We start from the raw sequence: 25188 nt of genomic DNA on the forward strand, positions 1-25188 counted from the left end.
ATCGAATTTTTTTCAATTGAATTTCAATCGAAATTAAAATTCGAATTTTTTCAATCGACGTTGTTAACTTTTCGTTTGTTAATTTTCTTTTATAACGTTAACAGTTGTAAAGATTGATCTTGAAAGAAATGATGTGATCGCTCATTAATGCTACATTTTAAAATTTTCGTTTTAGACACTGCTGATGTTTTTTGTAAGCGTATATTTTTAATTTTAATTTTAGTTTACATTTTTTAAATAACATATACGTGTTAAATTAAAACTTTTGATAAATATTACAATTGCGTTAAATACAAAATATTATTATTCAAATGTTAATATTATTAAAAAAATGTTATTATTCGTAAACTTTAATTTGCATTATTTATTTATAAATTCTGTATAAAGAGCTACGTTTTAATTTCTGAAATACAAAATATGATATCTCGCCATAAATCTGGATACGAAAAACGAAAAGAGCACAAAAAAGAAATGAAGAAGAGGTATGAGAACACTAGAAAATTTGGGGTTTAAAATTTCTTCAAAAACACAGAACAATGAATATTGTGATAATGGAAACATTGCCTCGGACCCATTAAGCGCAAGGAATGAAACGGAATTTGTTGGAATTTCCGCGCAATCTGATATTTCGACACTTTTTTTGTATACCGACTGCGCCAACATCGATATTGGAGTGGTAAAAGTAAATGTAACACCAAAAGACGTAGAAGATGCTATTCTAAGATGTCCAGAACCACACCCAACAACATTTCCTGTAGATAAACACGGTTGTCAATTCCCTACCTATTTATTAAGCTTTCGTTTAAAAAATGAAGAAATAGTTCCTCGTGATTGGTTAGTTTAGAGCAAATCTAAAAATGCTTTGTTTTGTTTTCTTTGTCGTTTATTTTATAAATTTCATGAGCAAAGATCAATTTTTGCAACAGAAAATGGTTGGCAGGCTAATAGAGGGTACAAAAAATTATATGACAGAATACCTGACCATGAAAAATCTAGCAATCATAAATCTTGTTATATCCAGTGACGAAATTTAGAAAAAAATATTAATAAACGTACCACAATTGATTGCTTTATAGTAAAACAAATGCAAAATGAGACACAGAAATGGAAACATTTATTTAACCGATTATTAGATGTAATTTTGTTTCTTGCTGAGCGTGGGTTGGCCTTTAGAGGTGTTACTCATTTGATTGGAGATTCGAATTTTTCTAAGATTATTAGAACTTTTAAGTCATTACGATCCGCTTTTAGAAAAACAATCAAAAGACATAACGCAGACGCAAATCGAAAAGCAGAGATTGCAAGTACATTACTTATCGCCAGACATTCAAAATGAATTCATATCTTGCTGTGCAGATTACTTAATACTTTTATTTTGAAGGAAAGAGAAACTATGAAGTATTATTCCCTTATTGTAGACGCAACACCCTATTCTGCGCCTATAGAACAAACTACATTCATTTTACGGTAAGTTACTATTAAGTTCAACAAATTCGAAATTATGGAAAGAATTCTTGCATTTGTTGACTGCAATAAGAAGACTGGAGAATCTTTTGAATGCTCAGTACTGGCAAAAATATGGCACAAAGTTCTTGCAGCTATAAACTACAGAAGTACTGTTTTACATGCTCGCAATGCAACACTTGATTTAGAAATAACCAATTTGTCAAGTCTTCTTGTTGAATTAAATACGATAAAAGATAGTTGGGATACTATTTCAAATGAATGTAGATTGTTGGGCACATCTTTACAGATAAGCATAGAATATTCGGGGGAAAAATATACAAAAAGAAAAAAAACAACACACGAGTTAAAAAGGACACCGACAGAAGAATTTAGAATTAATGTTTTCAATGTTTTCATGGATAGCAATTATTGGAAATATGACAAGAAGATTTAATGCAGCAAAAGAAATAGATTCTTTATTCAATGTATTATGGTTGTTCCGTGACTTAAATAATCAAGAAATACAAAGTAAGTGTGAAAAGTTGCAAAAAATGTATGAAAATGGTATTGATGATCCTCTTAGAGATGAAATACTACATTTAAAATCAATTTATGATGCCAATATACAAAATATTTCTCCTCAGCCCGTTGAATTATTAAATGAAATTAAAACAAACAAACTGGATGTGCTGTTTCCAAACATTATAATTGCAATTTGCAATTTTGCACAATTCCAGTGACGGTTGCCCAAGCAGAAAGATCTTTTAGCCTGTTGAAAAGAATAAAAGACGTATTAAGATCAACAATGACACAAAATCGTTTAAATGACTTTTTCTAACTTTAACTTTTAAAAGATTTAAATAGTTTTGAATTTATAAGATTTAATTAACTTTCATTTTTAATTTTCAATGACCAGAGCACGCTTCTGGCGGTCCTGGGTATATGATTGATCATATTGAGGGCCAGTTAAGAAAACTTACCCAGGGCCCGAAATTTCTCTCGGCGGCTAAGTATATATATATATATATATATATATATATATATATATATATATATATATATATATATATATATATTAGGGCAGGTCGATTTTAGTATGTAAGTACTGCTAAAAAATATAAAGTTGGATATTTATATGTAAGTAACAAAAATAGCAAGCTTAAGTGTATTTTTTTGCGGAATAGCAAACTTGAAAATACAAAAATAACAAAAAATAACAAAAAAAAAATAGCAAGCTTAAGTATATTTTTTTGCGGAACTTCTATGGAGTTATTGGACTTGCATACTTCGTAAACTCCTTTTAGCTGCTTCATCAAATTTATTTTTCTTCATTTTTTAAAGCACGCATGTATTGTATTTTGTTTGTAAACAATATTTAACCTCGTAGTTTCATAGTCTTTAGTAAAGTCTGTGACTGCTTTTAACTTAAGGCCAAAAAATCAAATTTATAAGCGGCTAATAAATATTTCTTAAAATATACTTTTTGATTCACCCGAGTCTATACAACTAGATTTACATGCTTAACTGGTTTATATTTTATAGATGTTACTTTTGTAGAATGTAGTTAAAATAGATTTAATAGAGTTGTGAACAATAAGCACGTTTTACTAGTAAATTAGTATACTAATTGTAAAAATATTATTATCAAGTAAGTTATTATTTTGTGCAAAATTTAAATAGTTTAGTACTTTAATAAAGTGTTACTATTTTATTGCACATAATTTATGTGTCTTGTAATAATAACATCAACAAAGTATTTAGTTTTAGAAAATAAAAAATGCCAAAAATAAAAAAGACCTTTATACGCGATCAAAAACTGAAGAGAATTACGGATGTTGCCCTTGTGATTTAATTACAACGGATCAAAGCACATACAAACAATTGATTCAATTTTATTAACTTCTTAGATTGTTTTGACATTAAGCCAAACTTTTGGGCAATTGTTAAGGATCTACTTGACACACAGAACAATACCCGTTGTTGGTGCTGCTGGGAATGTTCTTGCTCTTGAGACGTTTAGTGTACTTGAAGAATATGTTAGTCTAGAGAGCATCCGTGCTATTCTTCTAGACAATACTGCATCAAACACAGGTTGGAGGAGTGGCTTGGTGGTTAATCTAGAAGAGTTGATAGGAAAGAAACTTCACACAATAGGTTTTAGCCTTCATCAGAATGAACTCCCACTAAAAGCCTTTTTTAAAAAATTAGAAAAAAACAACCGGTCTGCAAAATTTTTGTAGACCAATTGGGAATTGATGTTCTGAAGAAAATCATAGACAACCTCAAGTAGAGTTTGAAGCAATTCAAACTTCTATCACTGAAGGATATATTTCACATGAGATATTAAAAGATATTGGTCATGAGGCTTCTTTACGAATATTTTAAAGGTAACGGATTAGGTAAAGTAGACGACAAATGTGCTAATTGTAAAATAGGTCCAATAAATCATGCTTGATGGTTAACCCTTTCTATACAAATTCTGTGTTTATACACTCGTGATATTTCTCCAAACGCTAGTCTGAAAAAGCTTACCCATTATATTGTTAAAGTTTATGCTCCATCATGGTTTTAAATAAAGAAATCTTCCAAATTGCAAGATTCCCCCCTGATTCTGTTTTTCACTTTTAATAAATTGAATCTTATTAAGTTTGATGGTGTTAAAGGAATTGTAAAGAAAAAACATTCAAGGTAATGCTTTCTTTTTGATACCAGCAAATTGTCTCTATACAATGGTTAAAAATAATGATGAGCAGATCAGGACTCTCAAATTTGAGACAATACTCACTTATTGAGTATTGTCTCAAATTCGAGACAATACTCAATAAGTGATCAAGATCAGTAATATCAATCATCACTTATTGATATTGCTGATCTTGCTAATATTGAAATGGAGCCACCAACTACAAAAGAGTTATTTGATAAAGATATTTACAAATTCATTAAAAATAAAATAAAGACCAATATTCAAGTCCTCCCTTTTCATTCCCAGAGTGTTCTAACACTGTATATGGATTTGAAGCCAGGCATAAATCTATACTAACAAAACTACTTAGCAGAAAAATGTGTCAAAGATTTTTGTCTAAAGGACATTATTCTCAGTTGTACAGTGATTTATTTGCTTAACTTGCTTGTTACATTCTTGAAATAATTTTTTTTTAGTTTAATATTGCTTTTTAAACGACTTATTAAACTAATAATGATTATTTATTAGATTTTATTGAGGGTTTAATTAGATAATAGATGTAACACAACAAGTAAAAAATTTATACTTAAATAAGAGTTGGACATATTTGCTTAATAAAACGAAACGATAAACTGTATCAATGATTTTAAATGCAAATAATTCCTTGGTGTGTCAAACTTTTTTGATTGAAATTTTGTCTGAGCGTATTGAAAAGTACGAAATCACAAGCAAAAAGTTAATATTTTTAGAGCAAATGTTGATGAGGGAACTTTTAAATTTTGATCGCTGATCCGCAAGCCGCCGTTTGACTAAACACCTTCAACTTTTTATTTTTTTGCTTTATATAAATAAATACAACTTTCAGTACCTTAGCCGTTACGATTTAAAAAAAAAGTGAAAAATCGACCTACCCTAATACACTGAGGCATATTCGTTTAGACGCATCAATTTTTTTTCTCTTTGTCTTTTTTCCATGAATTGTCAACTGATATGCATGCAAGTTATTATCAAAATAATTGTTGTGTTGGTGGCTAATAAAAATCACAAAAAAATTTTTCTATGTGTCTTTATTAACATGAGAGTATGTTTGATATACAAAAGTACATTTTTTAATTGGAATATATCTATTGACGCAGTCATATTTTTGACATTAAAAGATGGAAATTAGTAATGCGTATGTCCTCCATTACACTGGATCATCTCAAAAATTCTGCCTTTCATTGACTCCACTAGTCGTTGAAGTGTAGTTTGATCCAACTCGGACCATGCTTCAAGGATTTTACACTTTAACTCAGTAACAGTTTTAAATTGGTGTCCGGCTGCTTTAGCGTCATAAACTTTTCTTGATAGCATTTCCTACTCGATGGGATTTAAGTCCGGGCTACAAGCTGGCCATTCGAGAACCGGGATGTTGTGGTCTTTAAACCATTTCATAGAATGCCTAGATGTGTGAATTGCAGCATTATCTTGCTGAAATATGGCATTATCGTTCATGTTTTCATCCATATAAGTTATGAGAACATCATCCAACACTTCTGTATACTTTATCGAGTTCATTTTAGGTAAACCACAACACAGAGTCAATTTTCCTGAATAAGAAAATCCACCCCAAACGATTAAACTTCCTCCTCCATTATTTCGTTTTGTTTGTGGGTCATTTATTCCTCTTAGATCATGCCAATAACAACTGTAAGAGTCCGGACCATCTAAATTGAACTTTTTTTCATCTGAAAATATTACGTTTTGCCACTCATGAGTCCAATGCATATGGTTTTTAGCAAACTGTAATCTAGCAATTTTATGGTGTTTTTTTAACATTGGTTTTTGGTGTGGTTTCTTCCACTTTACGTTTGGTGTTGTACGTAGAATATGTGCAACATGTTTATTGGTGACAGGCAATAATAATTTATCCTTTATTTGTGTTGCATTCAATTTATTTTTGGTTGCTTCGAAGCGAATTCGATTTGCCGATTTGTTAATACTTTATTGACGTTTGTTGCTTTTTTTACACCGTAATTGTCACCTTTTGCAATGTAAATTCGTACAACATGGTCAGATCTTCCAATTTTTCTTGCTATTTCTCGTATAGAAAGTGCTGGTGAGATTTCTGAGCCACGATATAAATTGATTTGTATTTTTTCAGCATCTGTCAAATACTTTCCTTTAGGCATTTCGTAAAATGCAATAAAAATGATACTGGCAGAGCAAAAGATCAAATTACACTAAAATTTATCAATTTATTTGTGTAAAAGTGATTAAAAATCAATAATTACCGTTATTAACCTGATTGCGTCTATAGATATAAAAATGTGCTTTTGTATATCAAACATACTCTCATGTTAATAAAGACACAGAAAAATTATTTTGTGGTTTTTATTAGCCCACAACACAACATTATTTTGATAATAACTTGCTTGCCATGGCGTACTTTATAACAGGCCAATTCACCGCGCGGATGACGTCATAAACTGGAGGCGAGTTTTTTAAACTAAAGATACAGAAAAAATAACCTGAACTGAACATAAAAATTAATTTTTAAGGAAGAAATAATAATAAACAACAAAAATGCATTTAAAATATATTAAAAATAATAATACTTTTTTCTTTTATTCTATTATAGTTATATACAGTGTAATTATTTAAATTTAACAGTTCAATTTAACAAAAAAACAGTTGCATTTGGCCTTTGTTATTTAACGCTAAGCTTTAAAAGTTTTTGTTTCGGTTCTTTTTCAGACCTTGGAGAATATAAATTACAATATTTCTTAAAGAAAACATTTAAAAGTGTAACACCATGGTTTCTGTTCATATTTAATTTATAGAATTCTGATACAAGCATCATTAGATTGCACAAAGAAGATATGCATGTATTATCAGCTACTTCACGAAACATAATATAGCAATATATTACCCATTGACAAACTGAATCACCAGGTATAGTTAATCCTCCACGATTAATTTCAGTAAAATCTCTAAATTTTTCATAATAAAAATATGAATCATCTGAATCTTTGTCATTTCGGACAATAACCAGCTATGTAAATTAGAGTCATTTTGACATCTATAGATAATATATTTTCTAATTCTGACAAATTATCGAATATCAAACATTTTTCTTCATTTAAGTAAAAACCACATCTTTCACAAGAATGACCTGATGTAGTAAAATCAAGATCAACACCATATTTATCTAATTGCAAAAGTAGTTTTGTTTTTATGATACCCACTTTCTCTAGTATTTGTTGAACAGTGATAAAATATGTACCTCCTGATCCCTGTCTGCTTTTCTAAAGGACCAGTTGTAAATGTTCCAAGCAAAATATACTTATGACTTGTAGACAAGAGAAACTTTGATAACTCCACAAGACCATTACAAGTATGATAGATACTTTTAGAAGTATCTTTAGTGAAGCTTTCAAAACAAACTATTTGAGTAAAGTACATTTGCTTAGCCATGCTTCCAAATTCTAACAGCTTTTGAAGATTAAAATCATCAGAAGAGAAAAGAGCAGACCGATTCAGATCACGCATATGTACTTTTGCATAAAGGCTATTAACAATTCTCCAAAATTTAGTTATTATTGAAAGAAAAGAAATAGTATCATCAACATCTTTTAACTCTGGGTGACATTTTAAAGCACAAACTGTTTCTTTCCAAAATACTTTCAGACAAGTTGAAACTTTTTGCCTTTCAATTGGTTTTGGGAACACAGCAACATCTGTAGGTTTAGACATTTTAATCATTTGATTTGATTCTAATTGGACCATTTGTCAACTTTTTTTTCTTTATCAACAAAAAATTCAAGTTCCTGTGACTTTTCAGTGATCCAATTATTGCAAATGTTTTTTAAAAGGTGCACAAAATCATACAGAAGATATACATTATCTTTTGTTTGCCAAGGTACGCCATCTGTCTCAAATTTCTTGAAAAAGGCTTGATTTACCCTGTTACCATCACAAACTATAGAAATAACATGACCACCAGCTGCTTTTATCGCAGATAAAAGAAAAGTAGTTTGTTCAAAAAGAAAATTTGAATTGATGTCACACACAGGAAGCATTTTACATAAAAATTTAGGCCCACCAAACAAAGTAATAACCATAAAACTTAAAACATTTGCAAAAACATTTGGATTATTAACTGCTTTTCCAAAAATTGTTCCCCCATGGTTCTGCAACATAGTCTTTACATAAACTTCATCTAATAGAAGAATGCATTTTTTTATGTCTAATGTCTGTTAAGTTTGAAAAAATCTTTTGTAGATAAATATCCTCATGATTTGATTTTACTTTTGTTAGTCTTGTTAATGTTGTAATCCTAGGAAGTTCAAAGTCTTCTCGAAGACGAATATATGTAGCACGTGACATAGCAAAGTACTTAAAAGCTCTAATCATTGTTTCAACAGAACACTTTTTATCTGTAACAGGTTTATCCTTCATTGAAAAATATTTCTGTTGAATAATTTTTTCTTTACTGCTTATCTCATACGAATTTAAAAATTAAAGTGTTTCTTCAATATTCAACCATCTATTCAATATGGTAATTCTGTTCTGTGAGAGTGTTTTTACTAAGCATTTGACTCCAAAGTGAAAAGATTCATACTAAAAATTATTATTTATTTTTAGAAGAAATAATGGAACACCTGTGTCATGAACATACTCTAACAATTGAATCAAAACTTGATTTTTTGTTTTAGTATTAAATATATCAATTCCATTAAATTTATAGTTTTCTATGTTTGTTTTCAGATCATTAAAAGATTTTATAACATCTTTTAAATTAAAAGCAGACAACTCGTCAGGTTGAACATTTCTAGTTTCTGCATGTGATGTTGAAGTTGTTCTGGGACAACCACACTTGAACACAGATGGAGGATCACATGGTCTTTCTTTGCCATAATCTTTTGTCGAAGTCTATCAAAAAAGGCCAGTGCCTTTCACAAACAACCGTGCCTTTCTTATCTGGTATGCTGTCTCTTGGTATAACAGCCAACCACTTTTTTCTTTCTCCTGGTGTTCGAGGAAGACGAAAAGTTTTTTTTTTTGAACTTTTATCATAATTGCCATTGCAATTCGTGACACAGCATTTACAACCCATGTTTATAACAAAGTAAACTAAAAATTCTAAAATTGACTAAATAATTTAGCTAGCACTTCGACTTTATGTAACAGAATGAATATAGGAAATACAAAATGTTCGCCTCCAGTTTATGACATCATCCGCACGGTGAATAGGCCTGTTATAAAGTACGCCTTACATGGCTGTTATAAAGTACGCCTTGTTGCATGCATATCAGTTGACAATACATAGTAAAAAATTAAGATAAAGAGAAAAAAATTGATGCGTAAAACGAATATGCCTCAGTGTATATATATATATATATATATATATATATATATATATATATATATATATATATATATATATATATATATATATATATATATATATTTATATATATATATATATATATATATATATATATATATATATATATTTATATATATATATATTTATATATATATATATTTATATATATATATATTTATATTTATATATATATTTATATATATATATATTTATATATATATTTATATTCAAAGTTTTTAATAGTTTAAGTATTGATTTTTATCTAATTATTATTGTTATTATAGTCGTTATTATATAATGATTTATAGCAGCTGGAGTCGCAAAGAATTGCCAGGATCATCACAATAATGGTTTTAATAAAACTGGAGTTTATCAAATCAGCCCTAATGGTTCTTCATTTGAGGTTGTATGTGAAATGGGAAAAGTTGAACAGCAAAATCCTCGAGGTGATTCTACTTTTTGTAAAAGAGTGTCTTTTAATTTAGTTTAGTATAAGGCTTTATAAAAAGTTAAATAAATATATGATTTAAATAGAAATAAATAAGAAAGAAAATAAATTTATAAAGGTTTGTCACGGACTCATTTAATGTAGAGTGTTAAATTTACTATTTCAAGCATGCTTTACAGAGATGAAAAGTAAAACTTCAGGTTTCCTTTTTTTTGGCAATTCAGAGCACAAGTTTATCTAATTAAGATATTAAGGTGTTTTTCAATGATAAAAGCTTGTGGTAACCTTAGAAAGTGTGTATTATTTATGTATATAAATAATGCACATCTGTTGGTTGTATTTTTTTATTGCACATTAATAAATTATTCAATTAAATGTTTTTTCAGTAACAAATCCAATATGCAATACATTACAATCAAATTTGCAGACAGGGTTCAATAATTTGGTATCATATTGTGTTGTAACATGTGCAAAATATCCTCAGATTAATACTATGTTTTTTTCTAAAAATTTGGGATGTTACTGTGGGCGAAATCTTGGACGGAATAGTGGTTTAAATGTTTATTCTACTCAATGGGATTACTGTACTGTTGGTGAGCATTTAAAAATACATTTATTAAGATTTTCTATTTACATTAACACTATTCTATTAACAAAGAATTTTTAAACTTGAATAAATTTAAAAATTTATTTATTGTTTGAAATAGCTATTTTTTATTTATTAAATTTATTTATTACAATATGTTAACATATTATAATATATTAATAATTATATAATACTATATAATATATTAATAATTAATTATTATTTTGAATAGTTGTTTTAAGTCATAAAGTGTGCAGGAATCAAGATTTTAAGTGTATTATTTATTCGTTGTAAGATACCTGTTCCCGCTAGATTCTCTTGGGGATAGGTATCTTACAGGGAGTTTACATCTAAAAATCTAGTTAAAAACACCATTTAACTAATTGTTCATACATATATATAAGTTGGGAGTAAATAGCACATAAGAGAGCAAAAAAGTGATTTAATTGACAGAACACTTAAAAAACTGTCAATTGTCAGGAAAAGATAAAGGTAGGAGAGAAATTTTTAAAGCAGGAATGGTAGAGAAAAAAAAAGATTGAGTTAAAAAAATTACATAAAAGCTAGTTGCAGTAAAAAATTTTAATTTTGCGGAATAATAAGTCTTGCATAATTGAGTTTTGGTTGATACAACAATTGATGATAATTTGCTTGTGCTGAGAATATGGTAATATTTGTGTTATAAATAAAAAAAGATGCAACCTGGAACAGAGGTTTAAACTTGGCAATTAGAGCAGGTCCAATAACATTTACAATAAAATTTTCACCCTTGTCTATCCCAATTATGATAACAGTATTGCTTTCAAGGATGATCAAGAGATTTATAAGTAAAGAAAAGAATCAGCAGTGGATTCCATTTTGTACTTAAAAATCTTAAAAATATGGATTCAGTTAATTTTTTATAATGGAAATTTTAATTGACCTCATGCAATAAAATTTAGTTGCTTGGAAACAGCTCAACATTAGTTAAGTAGGTTTGGTCAGAAATGGTGTGATTGCACTCTCTGCCTGACCATGCCAATAATATTTTCTTGTGACAACTTGACCACGGCTTGTTAGATATTTTTAGAACATCTAGTATGTTTAAGTATGTTTTCATGTATGTCATAATAAATATAAATGTCAAATATGCGTTAAAAGAATTAACTTCCTAAACTTTATTTTAAAAATTTTTATTAAAATTTCTTTTTAATCAAACTTTTTCAATTCATTCACAAGTATCATGTCAACTTTTATTATGTATTTTGGCTAGATTTAGCAAGTTCTTATCTCTAAATTCAATGGATGAACAATTATATTGATAAGGAATCCAACTCAACAAATATGTCTAAGCATACAAATTTATACTATAAACACTGTAATTATATAAAAGACTAATACTTTTATATACTTTATTTATATACAAAATGGTATTTACAATGGATTTAAAATGAATATAATTTTTAGTTTGAACTCCTTACAAAATAATGCGAAAACTGATCAATCATTTTTGTTTAGCAAGTTGGTAATTGATTAGTATTTAAACCAGATAGTAAGTTGGAAAAATATTATTGTATGTCACATTAAAATATTAGGGCAAATTAGTTAGATATAAAGGAAATAAAAATCATTTCATTAAGTAAATTTCAATAACAAACTTTAAATCAATCATTTGATAGTAGTATTTGATCTTTATTTTGTTAAGTTTATGTTATAGTTACAAAAAACTGCAAAATTATATAGGTACTCAGTACAAGGTCACAATCAGAAAACTATATATGAAAAGTGGTTCACTCTATTCACAGTCAGGAAGTGAAAAGGTGAACAAACCATGAATAAAGTAAAAATAAAAAAATTTATTTGTTTGTACTTTATTTAAATGTGCGTTCCTGGGAATTTTCCTGGGATCCCAGGAACACTATGAAAAATTTCCGCTATCTCAGGATAGCAAAAAGTCAGGAAATTTGCAATCCCTACTCTCCACATCTATCTAATGCATGACAGAACCTATCAGTTGTTACCGTTAACAAATCAGTAAAATGAGAAGATTGAAATCCATATGACAATTAGAAAGTAAGTTATTAGATTCAAGATGAGAGATTAAGTGTTTGTTAATTATAGATTCAAAAACCTTGCTTACGATAGGAAGGAGACTAACAGGATGGTCCATAGACAAGTCAGATTGCTCTCTAGAATTTTTTAAAATAGAGATAACAGATGCCATTTTCCAGAAGACTGGAAAACAAGACTCTAATAAGCACTTCTTAAATAGTTTTGAAAGTATAGTCAACAGCTCCAGAGAATACTTCTGCAAGACTTTAATGGGTATGTTGTCCAGACCACAAACTGTAGAAAAATCTAAGATGTAAATCACTTTAGATACAGAAGCTAGAGTGATATAAATGTTAAGCAATAAATCAACCTGTTTGTTGGCTATATCAGGTTGGATGTGATTAGAGGAATCAAGAGATAGGATTAATGAAAAATTCTAAGCAAACAATTCAGCTTTGTCTTTAGGTGAAACAAAAAAATCTGAGCCATGCAAGATAGGTGGAATAAAAGATTTTCCCTTATTATAGACACTGTTAAAGATTCTTCAGAAGTCTCTGAAGCCTAGTTTTTGAGATGAAATACAAGATTTTGTGACCTAAGAATATCAAACATTGGTGTTAGACAAAATCTTTTTACAATGGTTTCTAGCAATAGTAAACAGATGTCTGTTTTCTGGAAAATTGTTTTGCCCATAGATATTGAAGTAATGGTTACAATTTGGAATTGCAGGAGCACAATACTCAACTGAATACAATCAGAAACAAGACATAAGTTGAGCACAGAAGCTAAATGATTTGGATTGTCTGGAATGCGATTTAGAAAGTTGACTATTTGTGTTAGTGATCGAGAAAGACAAAAGTTGTGAGCCTTAATGCCTGCAGAGTCACTGACACTAAAACTGAGTCATTCGGTGTGATGAGCATTAAAGTCACCAACAACAACGATATTGGCTAAAGTATAAAGAGAATGGGCCTGGTCAATTTAATCAGAAAAAATATTAAAAAGAGTGCAGTCTTGAGATGAAAGAGAGTGGAACCATCAACACTAAGATCACAAGATGAGACAGCTGAACTCAAATTAGTCTCACAAGAGCAATAGGTCTGGTGAACTTTGCAAGAGATAAAACTCAACAGGAGAAAAGTTTTATTTTGAAGATCTGGAATATTAGTGAATGATAGATTTAGAGTACTTGGTGATGATGATGGTTTTTTGTGTTATATAGTTTTTGATACTTTAGTTATTTTTTAAATTGGTTAAAGAAATTAACTTAAAGTGCAGATAGTACTCAGTACACTATCTAATAGTCTTAGCAGTTGTTTCATTACTAGTAATAAACCCTAGGCTATAACCAAGGGCTTCAATTGTGGCCTTGACAATTCAGATCAAATATACAAGGACACCATCTATGCGCAACATGGCACTGTTCGTACTCTGATATTCTACTGCTGTTGATGGAATTAGCCTCTCTGAAACCTACCACAGAGTTTAGAAACCTGACTACCAGCCAGTCTTAGAACTATAAAACTGAGGTTTAGAGCTGTACCCTCATTAGGAGATAATAGAATGTGTTGTCTAGTCATAAAAACAGAGACACGAGCAAAACACATGCAATAAGTCTAGAAGATCCTGCATTCAACATCCTAAACTGGAAACAATGGATTATGATTATATCTAGGCCAGTTTAATAGATGAAGAAGGGGTGCAAAGCTTGTTAATCCCTTAAAACTTTGCCTAGGAGGCTTTCTACAAGACAGTAGCTGAATGGAGTTAATATATGCCCAAGTGTAGTTACTCAATCAAGAGCCCTAAGGCAGGGGATTTTTAAGTTGGAGCTTGTTCCTCCTAGCCTTTGCCTAAAAAAGCAAACCCTTCAAAGCAGCAGGGCATAGGGCAGTTAGTACTGGGTTACATGGTACCAGTAGCAGGGTGGTTGTGCTGATCCTTTACCTGAAGTTGCAAATAAAGTGAAATATTTTTAAAAAATGAGTTGCTCTTTTAACTGCAGTGGATACAGGAGCATGGGAAAGGTAAATCTATAGAGTTAAAGAAAATCACAGTTCACATACAATAATAAAAATTTGGAATTACGATCAGTTTTTAAAAAAACCATAAAACCTCCAAAAAAAACCATATAGGTTTTTTTTTTAAAAAAAAACCCTGGTGGCTTTTTTTTAAAAAAAAAACCCTGTGGCTAGCTTTATGAGAAAAAGTCTTGATTGATCACATCAAATAAAACTAAAATAAATTGATTTAATTTTTTTACAACTGACCATAAAAGGCGTCAAATTAAAATTGAGATCAGTTGCAGATCATGATGGAATTTTAATATAAATAACTGATTTTTATTTACAAATAAGTACTTTAAGTTAAAAAAAAAATCCAAATAGTTTTTACTTTATTTGTTAATAAAATATTAAAGTTTTTTTCTTATTTTCAATAACATATGCATCACGGTTAAATTATATATTTCATTGTGATGTAACCAATAGGATGCCATTGATAATCTTGTATGATTTTGTCATTTAAAAAAATTGGTTAATTGCATTTTTTAAATACTTTTTTCTGTTTTCTGTTTTTACTATTTTATTTAGCTAAATCATTTTACGACATTAAAACTATTGTTAAATTTTAAATCTTTATCATATATATGTAAAAAGTATCAATATGATGACTTTTAATTGCTTATAATTATGATTATTAAATTTACACTTTTAGGAGTTTGCATTAATTAAATAAAAAAGGTTAAAGTTAAATCTAACCTAAGTAATCTAAGTTAATCTAACATAGTAAAATAAAACCTTTTTTCATTAAGTTTAGTATTTTTAATAGAAGTTTCCAAGAAACTCTGAAATATAGCCTTGGTGCCTGAAATAAAATAAAAATCAATGTTTATTATCTCTAGGAAATTCATTACCTCAATGCACTAATGAAGACTCAACAAAGCCAAGTTTTTATGTAAATTTGGTGAATTAAATAGTTACAGATTACAACAAATAAAAGATTTTAGAAAATTTAAAAATATTTTCAATATCAATTTTTGTTTAGATATTCATAAAATAAACAAACATTTATAAAAAAGCTTGAAATTAAACAAAATACATTTCGTCGCCTTAGAGGGCAGAGGTTCTATCTCCATGTTGTGCTCAAATTCAACTATGACTTTAGGGACATCTATTTTAAATGCTAGAATCAGATTAGGCAGCGGGTCTATCTCCACATAGTAGGAGAAGAGCAATAAATTTGTGCGAGTTTTGAGCTATCTACATTTGTGCGGAATCCCAAAAGGGCAAAGGTGTTATCTCCTTTGCCATCTGACTATACCGGAGATATCTTCTTTGCCCTATGACGTAATTCTTGAAAATGGCAGACGATAACAAACGAAATATAATGAATAAACAACCTTTGAAAAGAAGAAAACTGTTCAGTTTGTTGTAAAAAATAAAAATGAGATTAGTCTTTTCATACCACCAAATTCAAAAAAAGGAAAAACTCCAGACAATAAGACTTCAGAAATGCGAACCAATGCAGTTCGAGAGCACATCCTAAGCTTTCCTCAGGTCAAATCTCACTACTGTCGGGCTTTATCAAGGGCAAAATACCTTAGTCCTGAACTAAGTATTGAGGAACTTTATAGACTATACAAAGATGATTATTGCACAACGAAAAATATCACAGATCCAGTTTCTATCGGTGTATATCGAAGAATATTTGTTACTGATTTTAATATAAAATTTTTTATTCCTAAAAAAGACCAATGCTCGATTTGCAATGCTTTTCGAAATGCCAGTGGTGATGATAAAGAAACGCTACGACCAAATTATGACAGTCATAAATTTCGTGAAAAGGAAGCTATGGACGAAAAAAATTCTGATAAGACTGCATCTGCTGCTGACAAATCCATTTGTTCTATAACTTTTGTTCTCGAAGCAGTGTTACCACTTCCATTTGCAGGTGATGCACAAATTTTCTATATGCGGAAACTTGCCGTTTATAATTTTACTATTTATGAAACGTCGAAGCCAATGAAATAAATACAGCTCTGTTAGATTATATGAAGTCTCTTCCAGTTTCTGTGAAGAGGGTGACTTCTTTTAGTGATACGTACTCTGGACAAAATAGAAACCAATTTATTGTTGCGACAATGATGTACATTGTTCAAACAACTCACCTGGAATGCATCGATATAAAGTATATGGAGTCAGGTCATTCTTATTTAGAAGTTGACTCTATGCACAGTACTATTGAACGCAGTAAGAGCCATCAAAAAATTTACACTACACGAGAATACGAAGTTCTGATTGCTGCAGCGCGCAAGAATCCGTGTCCATATCTTGTTAAATCACTGCAACACACCGATTTTTTTGACTCAAAACAACTTTGCGGTAAAATTGTGAAAAATCGTACAAAAAATATTAAAGGTAAAACTGTCAACTGGTTGAATATTAAGTGGGCAAGGTTTGAAAAGTCAAGACCGTTCATTATGCAGTACAAATATAGCATTACGTCGCCTACTTTTATGGAAATAAATTTACAGTCTGGAAGAGGACGACGATCCAACATCGAAGGATTAGAGCCTCAGCCATTGTATCCTACTCGCCTGCCTATTTCAGATGCGGAAAAAAAAAGATCTCATGCGCATGGTGAAATCACGTGTTATTCCACCAGATTATGCCCAATGGTATAACAACCTACCGTCTGCAGTAGCCATGAAAGACAGTTTACCAGAACCAACTGCTGATGAGTCAGAAATTGATGAATCGGACTATGAAGACAAATAGAACTAAGACTTAGTTTTCTGTCAGTCATTTTTTTCAGTATTACTATTATTATTCTGTTATATAATTTTGCTATTAAAACAATTTTTGTTCTTAATTCGGACTATGAAGATAACTAGAACTAAGACTTTGTTTTTTGTCAGTCATTTTTTTCAGTATTACTATAATAATTATTCTGTTATATAATTTTGCTATTATAACAATTTTCTGATTTTTCTGCTAATTAAGATTAAGATTTCACTTAGAATTTAATAATATTGATTACAAAAACAATGTTTACAAATTTTTAAATTCTGTTCAATTCACAGTTAATTTGAGTAAAGGTTCATCTCCATGGTAATTGTAAAATTTGTCCCAAAATGTTACTAATTTTAAAAAGTTTGAACCATGATTTTCATTATCTGATAGTTTACACAATCATAAAGAGCATTTTGTATTAATTAAAAAAGAATTTTAATTGGATTCATTATGTTTATAATTTTCAAAACTTCCATTGAACTCGCAATTAATTTAGGCAAAGGTTCTATCTCCATGACGACTTTTATAATTTGTGCCATACTCTCTTCAATGTTAATAATTTCAAAAAAGTTGAATTATTCCTATCATGTTTGATAGTTCTAATTGATCAAAAAACATTAAGACTAACAAAAAATGAAATTGCTGATTTATGCTTAATGCTCAATCTTTGTTTTTGTTCTCCTGCAAAACTACCCAAAATGGAGATAGAACCTCTGCCCTCTAAGGTGACGATTTACAAATAGTTTTAATCTAAACACAACTTTTAAAAGTTGTAACATCTGCATACAACATACAAACATTAGTCATCCCATGTGTATGTATCATACGGTAAACATATATTTATTTGATAATTTAAAATTGTTTTTTTTCTTTTTTTATATTTCAATTTTTGTTCAAAAAAGTTTTTCTTTGGTTATAATGAATTAATGTTTATTTTTCTAAATTTTAGAACCATCTTCAAAAAGTTGCACACTATCAAAAGTATATTATGGTAGTTACATATACTTTGATACTTATATTTATATTGGCTACATTTCATGGAGCTCATGTCTCATTTTTTGTGTGGATTATCAGAAAAAATACCCTACTCAGAATGGGTATGTTGCAAGTGCAATAGTTGATGTTTATGGAGACTGTCAATGTCTGTACGGGTTTAGTGGTCAAACAACATCTTTTAATTCAGGTTGTTCATTTTATGAAACATTACCACCAACATCGTTTCCAAACATGAAAGGTATATTTAAAAACAAGTTTGGCAATTGAAATATTTTATGCATACATTTTATTATTAAAATGTATGATTACACACCTTCTTAGCAAAAAAAAGATTATATCAAAATTAAATTTAAATTTTTATAGTAACAGTTTTTCACCCAACTAAATTATTTTTGCAGTTTTCAAATGACTTTGAACAATTTTTGAGATATTGTTTCTGAAAATTGCTAAAAAACTGAAAAGTTTGAAATTTTTTTTTGAAACTTTAGTGTGCTACAGTTCAATAGCTACAAACAGGCAGCTAATTGCCAGTACCAATTTTTTGTTACTTTTGTGTACTTAGGGTAACCAACTGTAGCAAAGAACAAAATTATGTGTTAAAAGTTAGTTTAACACTTGCAGCAACCTATTAAAGTATCACTTTTTATTAGTGAATCCAAATGCGGTAGTGGTGTAGTGGTAAAGCGCTCGCTTCATAAGCGAGAGGTTCCGAGTTCGATCCCCACCACGTCCCTGGTAGTACCGCGCTCAACTTGTTTCTCCGCGCAGCGGCCTTGTTCGTCAAGGTTCGTGTTTCGGAGTTATAGAGTTGAGAGAGGGTTATAACCACTATTAAGTAACCTCCTCGTCTGTAGTGGCCTTCTCGGCCTTGAGGAGGTGAATAACAAAAAAAAAAAAAAAAAAAAAAAAAAAAAATCCGGACTTCGGAATTTCGGAATTCCGAAATTCCGTCATATTTTGAATTTTTAAAAATCCGGAATTCAAAAACGCAAATTCCGGATTTTTCGAATTTAGAATTTCGATTATTTAATTCTTATTTTATTTTTGAAGTTATTTAGAACTGTTTTTATAAAAATTTCAAAAAAAACTTTTGTTTTGTTTTTATATTATGTATTTCTTCCGTTCTAAAAATTTTAATTTTTGTTACTAAAAACGTTTTTCAACAACAAAGTTGTCATTCTCAGTAGTATAATACAACAGTTTTTAGTAATAAAAATTAAAATTTTTAAAACGGAATAAATACATAATATAAAAACAAAACAAAAGTTTTTTTTTGAAATTTTTAGAATTTCGAATTTAGAAGAACTTTTACTATAGATGGCAGCATTGTGTACTTTCATTGTTATAAATTCAAAAAATTTAAATTTTAATAGGCTTAGGCTACTGCAAATGCATTAAAAAAATTTTTTTAAATGAAATATTAACATTAAGAAATTAAATTGTATGCAGAGCAGACAAAGTAAGTCATTATATTAATTTTATGTTTCAAAAATTTTGTAGACTTACATTGTTATTGTTTTAAATCCCAACCCAAGTATGGTAGATAAATCTGAAGAAACTTTTATGGACATTTCAAAAGAAAGCTCATCAAATTCAGTGTGGAAATATTTTCTACGAGGGAAAACAAATCAGGTGGCGAAATGCATGCAATGCAAGCAAGTTTTAAAGATATTGGGTGGATGTACAACTCCCATGCACACACATCTTCGTTCTAAACACAACACAGTTTTGAACAAGCGAAAGTTTGATGAAAATACAACAGCTTCTACATCTGACAGTAACGATAGTGTTGTGAGCACAACCAGAAAAACGAACATGATCATTGATTTTTTCAAGTCAAAAAAAGATGAAACTTTTCCTGCCGTAGTAGCTAGAATGATTGCTTCTGATGGTTTACCATTTCGTGTTTTTTGTATGTCAAACGATTTAAGAAAATGTTTAACAATGCGTGGATTCGGTGATATTCCAAAATCACCCACCAGCATACAGAAAGTCGTGATGGATTATACTAAAAAAATTAAACAATTGCAAATTGCTGAAATTAATCAATTAAAAAAGAATTTATGCTTTAGTCTAACATTGGACGAGTGGACGTCTTCTCGAAATAGACGTTGTATGAATGTTAACGTTCATGGGTCGAAAAATATCTGGAATTTGGGTCTTTCTCGAATTTATGGTCGATTTGCGGCTGAAAATTGTGTAAAATTGTTAGAGGACAAGTTAGAATCATTTCAGTTAAATATAAGGAACGATATTTCGTGTATTGTAACTGATGGTGCTTTTATGATGCAAAAAGTGGGTAGATTATTACCATGTGAACAAATTTTGTGTTTTGCTCATGCAATTCAGATTGCAATTGTAAATGTGATCTACAAACAAACAGAGAAAGAGGTAGATGAAGATGATTATGAGAGTGTCCTAGATCTGGACTCCGATGAAGAAGATTTAAGTGATGATGAAGGAATGCAAGTGGGGACGAGAAATGAATGTGATGTAGAAATTACTGAAAAGTTTACATTGCGAAATGTAATCATGAAAGTTCGGGTAATTGTTCGAATGTTTCGACCTTCCCCTTTAAAAAATGAAGTGTTGCAAAAACATGTGAAGGAAGATCATGGAAAGGAATTGCAGCTATTGCTTGATTCGAAGACTAGATGGAGTAGCCTGATGTCCATGTTAGAACGTTTTAATCTTTTGAAAAGTTCAATGAAAAAAGGCAATAATTGATATCAAAGCGGATACATTTTTGAATGATTCAGAATGGAATATAATATCTACAGTTTCTAGAAATTTGATGCCTATAAAATTAGCCGTAGACGTGTTATGCCGTGCTGATGCAAATTTACTTTCTGCGGATGCAACATTTACGTTTGTGTTAGAAAATTTTGATGAGAATGAAGAAATTGGCCGTGAAATGAAAAAAGAGTTTGAAGTTCAAATTAATCGAAGAAGAACTGTGGTATCTGATGTTCTTCAGTATTTGCATAATGGGGGTAAAACCAAAATTCACAAGAACATTTTGTGTCGCTCGAAAACTGAAATAACCAAAATTATCATATCCCTAATCCAAAGACTTAGTGGTGAAGTAGCATTAGAAATAGACCCGACAGTATCTGAGTCTACTAAAATGGATGACGATAAACCTATCGAATCATTGGAAACTCAGTTATCCTTGCAGGAAATTCTTCAGCAAAAGATAAAGGAATCACTCTCGAAATCACGGTCAAAAGTTCTACAAAAATCATCGATTCATTCCGAAATTCGCAGTGAAATGAAATTTTGGGATGAAGGGGGATCCCGCGGAATGCTTTTGGAAGATCTTTACAAAAGTTTATTAACAATTCCACCAACTAGTGTGGAGTCAGAGCGCGCTTTTTCCGCTGCAGGAGCATTTTCAACAAAAATTCGATCAAGGCTCAACGACAAAACATTGGATACTTTGTGCTTTTTAAGAAGCTTTTTCAAAAATCAAAATGAATATTGAACTTTCATTTTGCAATTTTATTTATGTAGTTCAAAAATATTTTAATATGAAATATTTCCTTATTTTGTAATTTGTTTTAATTTTATTGTTTTGAACTAAATACATTTATGTTAAAAAATAATGTACTTTCTTTTCTTTATATTTTTTAAATTCTTCTATAATAATTCCGGAATTAAACCGGAATTCCGGATTTCATCTCCTGTAATTCCGAAAATCCGGAATTCAGTTTTTTACAAAAAAATGGATTCACTACTTTTTATGAAAAATATGATAAATTCCATTCACTTTGCCGGCATAGAAAATAGTGTTAACAGTTGAAATAAATTATGAAACTTCTTACTCTGGAGGTTCTATTTATAGGCAATCACTAAAAAAAATATTTAAAGACCTATACTCTATCTTATGACACGATTGTAGCCCTATGACTTAGATGTATATTTTTAACTTTCCCTTCAATGAATATAATTTTTTTTTCCTTAAATGATATAATCAGTATCTTAATTCAATTTTTTTGATATATTATTTTATTTCAAATATAATTTTCAAATATGTTTTTAATTTTATGCAATTAATATAACTATAATGATATAATTTACTCATTGTTAAAATTTTAGTGTAAAACACTTCAACTGCATTATGAGTTTGTATTAATATCTAAATCTAAAGTTTTAAGACTATCTTAAATATTAAAATATTATTACTCAAAAATGCACGACAAATTAGGAAAATTGTGGAAAGCAAAAAGTTAAAATACTGGATACATATATGACAAACCTAGTAGCATTAGCATTGGATATAGACCTCAAAGATATAGAAGTTCCAGAGTCAAATATGTAACAATTAAGACAAGGCATTTGATAAAATCAAGGATAAATCAACAATCTTCTTGTAAATATTCTTTTTAATGTGCCTTTGTTTACAAAAACAAATGACTATGGTTTGGAAAAAAAGCATAAAACAAAAAGTGCATAAAATTATAATGATTTAGACAAACTTAGATGCGAAAAAAAAAAAAAAAAAAATTTGAAGGAAGAAAATGTTCAATTATTCTCATTAACTCCAGATAGTTGGTCAATTGAAAAAACATGCAAAACATTTTCAGTTTAAGAACATCTTGTTCAGATAGCCCAAAAGTAAAAAAGGGATACTTGCTAAACCTGAGACTAAAAAAGGTAACCTTTGGAAGATATTATTAAATAGAAAGTCATTGAAATTTATGAATCTGAAAAGTTCACAAGACTATGTCCAGGAAAAAAAGATTTTGTTTCCTTGCTTATAAATAATGTAAAAGAACAAAAACACTTAATGTTAGTTTGTTTAAAGGAACTTCATCAGAAGTTTAAGAAGTTATACCCTAAACACAAAGTTGGATTCAGTGTTGCACCCCAGTTGAGAGTAGTAGAAGTCACTCAATTCTTTTCATCAAAATGTTGATATGCGCTGCTTTACTTAAGGGGTATTTAACATATTACAAAGATTTAATAACATGTGTTTTTAATATAGATAGTCAAAGCTGCATGTTTTGTTTATGTTCCAACTGCCCTGGTAAAGTAAATTAGAAGACTTACATGTCAAATGTGTTTGAAAAAAATAATTTTGATGGCCAGATTACATACAAACAATGGGTATCAAATCAAAATGCCCTTGTCACAGTCCAAGCAAGCATTTATGAGTTTATTGAAACTCTAAGTGAAACTTTGTATCATCTTTGTCATTACCAATTTATCGATGATAAATTGGTAATGATAGCACAATCCTCCTTATCAGAGGCAAGAAGAGCCTAAGATCAACACACCTGTCTTATTATATGGATTTCTGATGATCTTTGCCATAAAGAAATAGCTCATTGTTTCCTCACAAAGTTACTCCTGTTTTTGAACAAATTCAAATTTTGAACAATCAAGCTGACATTTTCAGGATTGTGTTTTTTCATAAAAAATGAGGGTGATCAAAATTTGTAGAAAATCTGAGGTGGTACTCATCTAGTTTTTTGAAAGTACCTTTAGGTACTTTCAAAATTTTAACAAGATGATTTCATATGGAATAACCCTAAAGTAGTTACCAAGAAACTGGAATGCCGAACCAGCTGCCTCTATTTTTTAAATAAAAAATTTGTATTTTCCAAAAAAATCACTCTAGAACAATTCTCTATAAGTCATTTCAAATCACAAGCCCCTGATGAACTAATTCTGAGGGGATGACAAAAATTTTTTTTCTGTCATCCCCTTAGAATTAGTTCATAAAAATAAAAGATTTACAAAATAAACATATTTTTCAAAAAAAGATTGTTAAAAAAGTTCCACTAATTCAGTACCACCCAATAACTCTAACTGTAATATTTTTTTTGAAGCTTAAAAATAGTTTGTAAAATTATATTAAAAAGAATCATATTAGAAATGGATGTAAAATCATATTAGAAAGAATATTAAGAAAAACCAATTGACATTTTAAAATTCAAGCTATATATTTTTGTTTTCATTCATTTTTAAATTTTTATGTTGAATTTTTATATAAAAAAAGGTCATTTCACCCCATTCTCCATCTTGTCCCATCAAAAATAAACATCTTTTTAGAGCTTTAAAACAAATTTTGTAACAAAAGACAATCAAATATCTTTAAATACATTTTTAATAAACTTTTGTATAGTATTATTTAGTGACTGGTTTAGGACTTATATAGACATGTCCATAAGGGAAGGAGAAAAGCTCCTTACCCCACCCCTGGATTTAAAAAAAAAGTATAAAATAAATAGTTTACATAAATTAATTAAATAAAAATTAATTTATAATTGTAATTTTTTTTTTTGAAATTAACTGCTAATATTGCACCCTGCACTCGTTATCTCTTTGACCAAAATTTATTTTTAATTGAAATGCATGAATCTGACTCTAATATCTAGTTCAGTTTTATCTTTTGTTATCCCTACACACCAAAATCCAACATAATGCATTCACTAATTAGCTGCAGATTCAATGGAGAATGTCAGGAAGGAAAGATTATCATAAACAAAAATAATCAAGCAGACTGAGACTGCACTTTCTCTTTTGAATGGGGTTTAATATACTTTGCCTATCTTGTTCTAGGTTTTACTTCCATTTTCGGGATTTATCTTAGCAATGCATCAATGTAAAATCTATTAGATTAGGATAATGATATAAATAAATAATTCTTTATAGTAACAAATAAATAGGGGTTAATGTGAATCTGGATAAGTTAAGGCTTTTTATTTTTTATCTTTTTATAAATAAAAATATTAGGAAATTGTGTCTATAATAATTATGTTTGTAATGTATTTACTATTAAAGACAGTGTTTTTTATTTCTTTTATTATAAATTTCTTGATACTTCAA

The 25188-nt window shown here is 29.4% G+C and overlaps 1 protein-coding gene across 1 annotated transcript in view; it reads left to right on the forward strand.

The window, feature by feature from the left end:
* Positions 1-25188, forward strand: part of LOC105843864 (uncharacterized) — a 94972-nt gene that overhangs the window by 39183 nt on the left and 30601 nt on the right. Inside the window, exons 6-8 of the mRNA XM_065796191.1 lie at positions 9809-9946; positions 10335-10541; positions 18308-18592. Coding sequence (XP_065652263.1) covers positions 9809-9946; positions 10335-10541; positions 18308-18592 — 630 coding nt within the window. The remainder of the gene's footprint in view (positions 1-9808; positions 9947-10334; positions 10542-18307; positions 18593-25188) is intronic.

Source organism: Hydra vulgaris, chromosome 04 (assembly GCF_038396675.1).
Source record: "Hydra vulgaris chromosome 04, alternate assembly HydraT2T_AEP".
Classification (NCBI taxonomy): Eukaryota; Metazoa; Cnidaria; class Hydrozoa; order Anthoathecata; family Hydridae; genus Hydra; species Hydra vulgaris.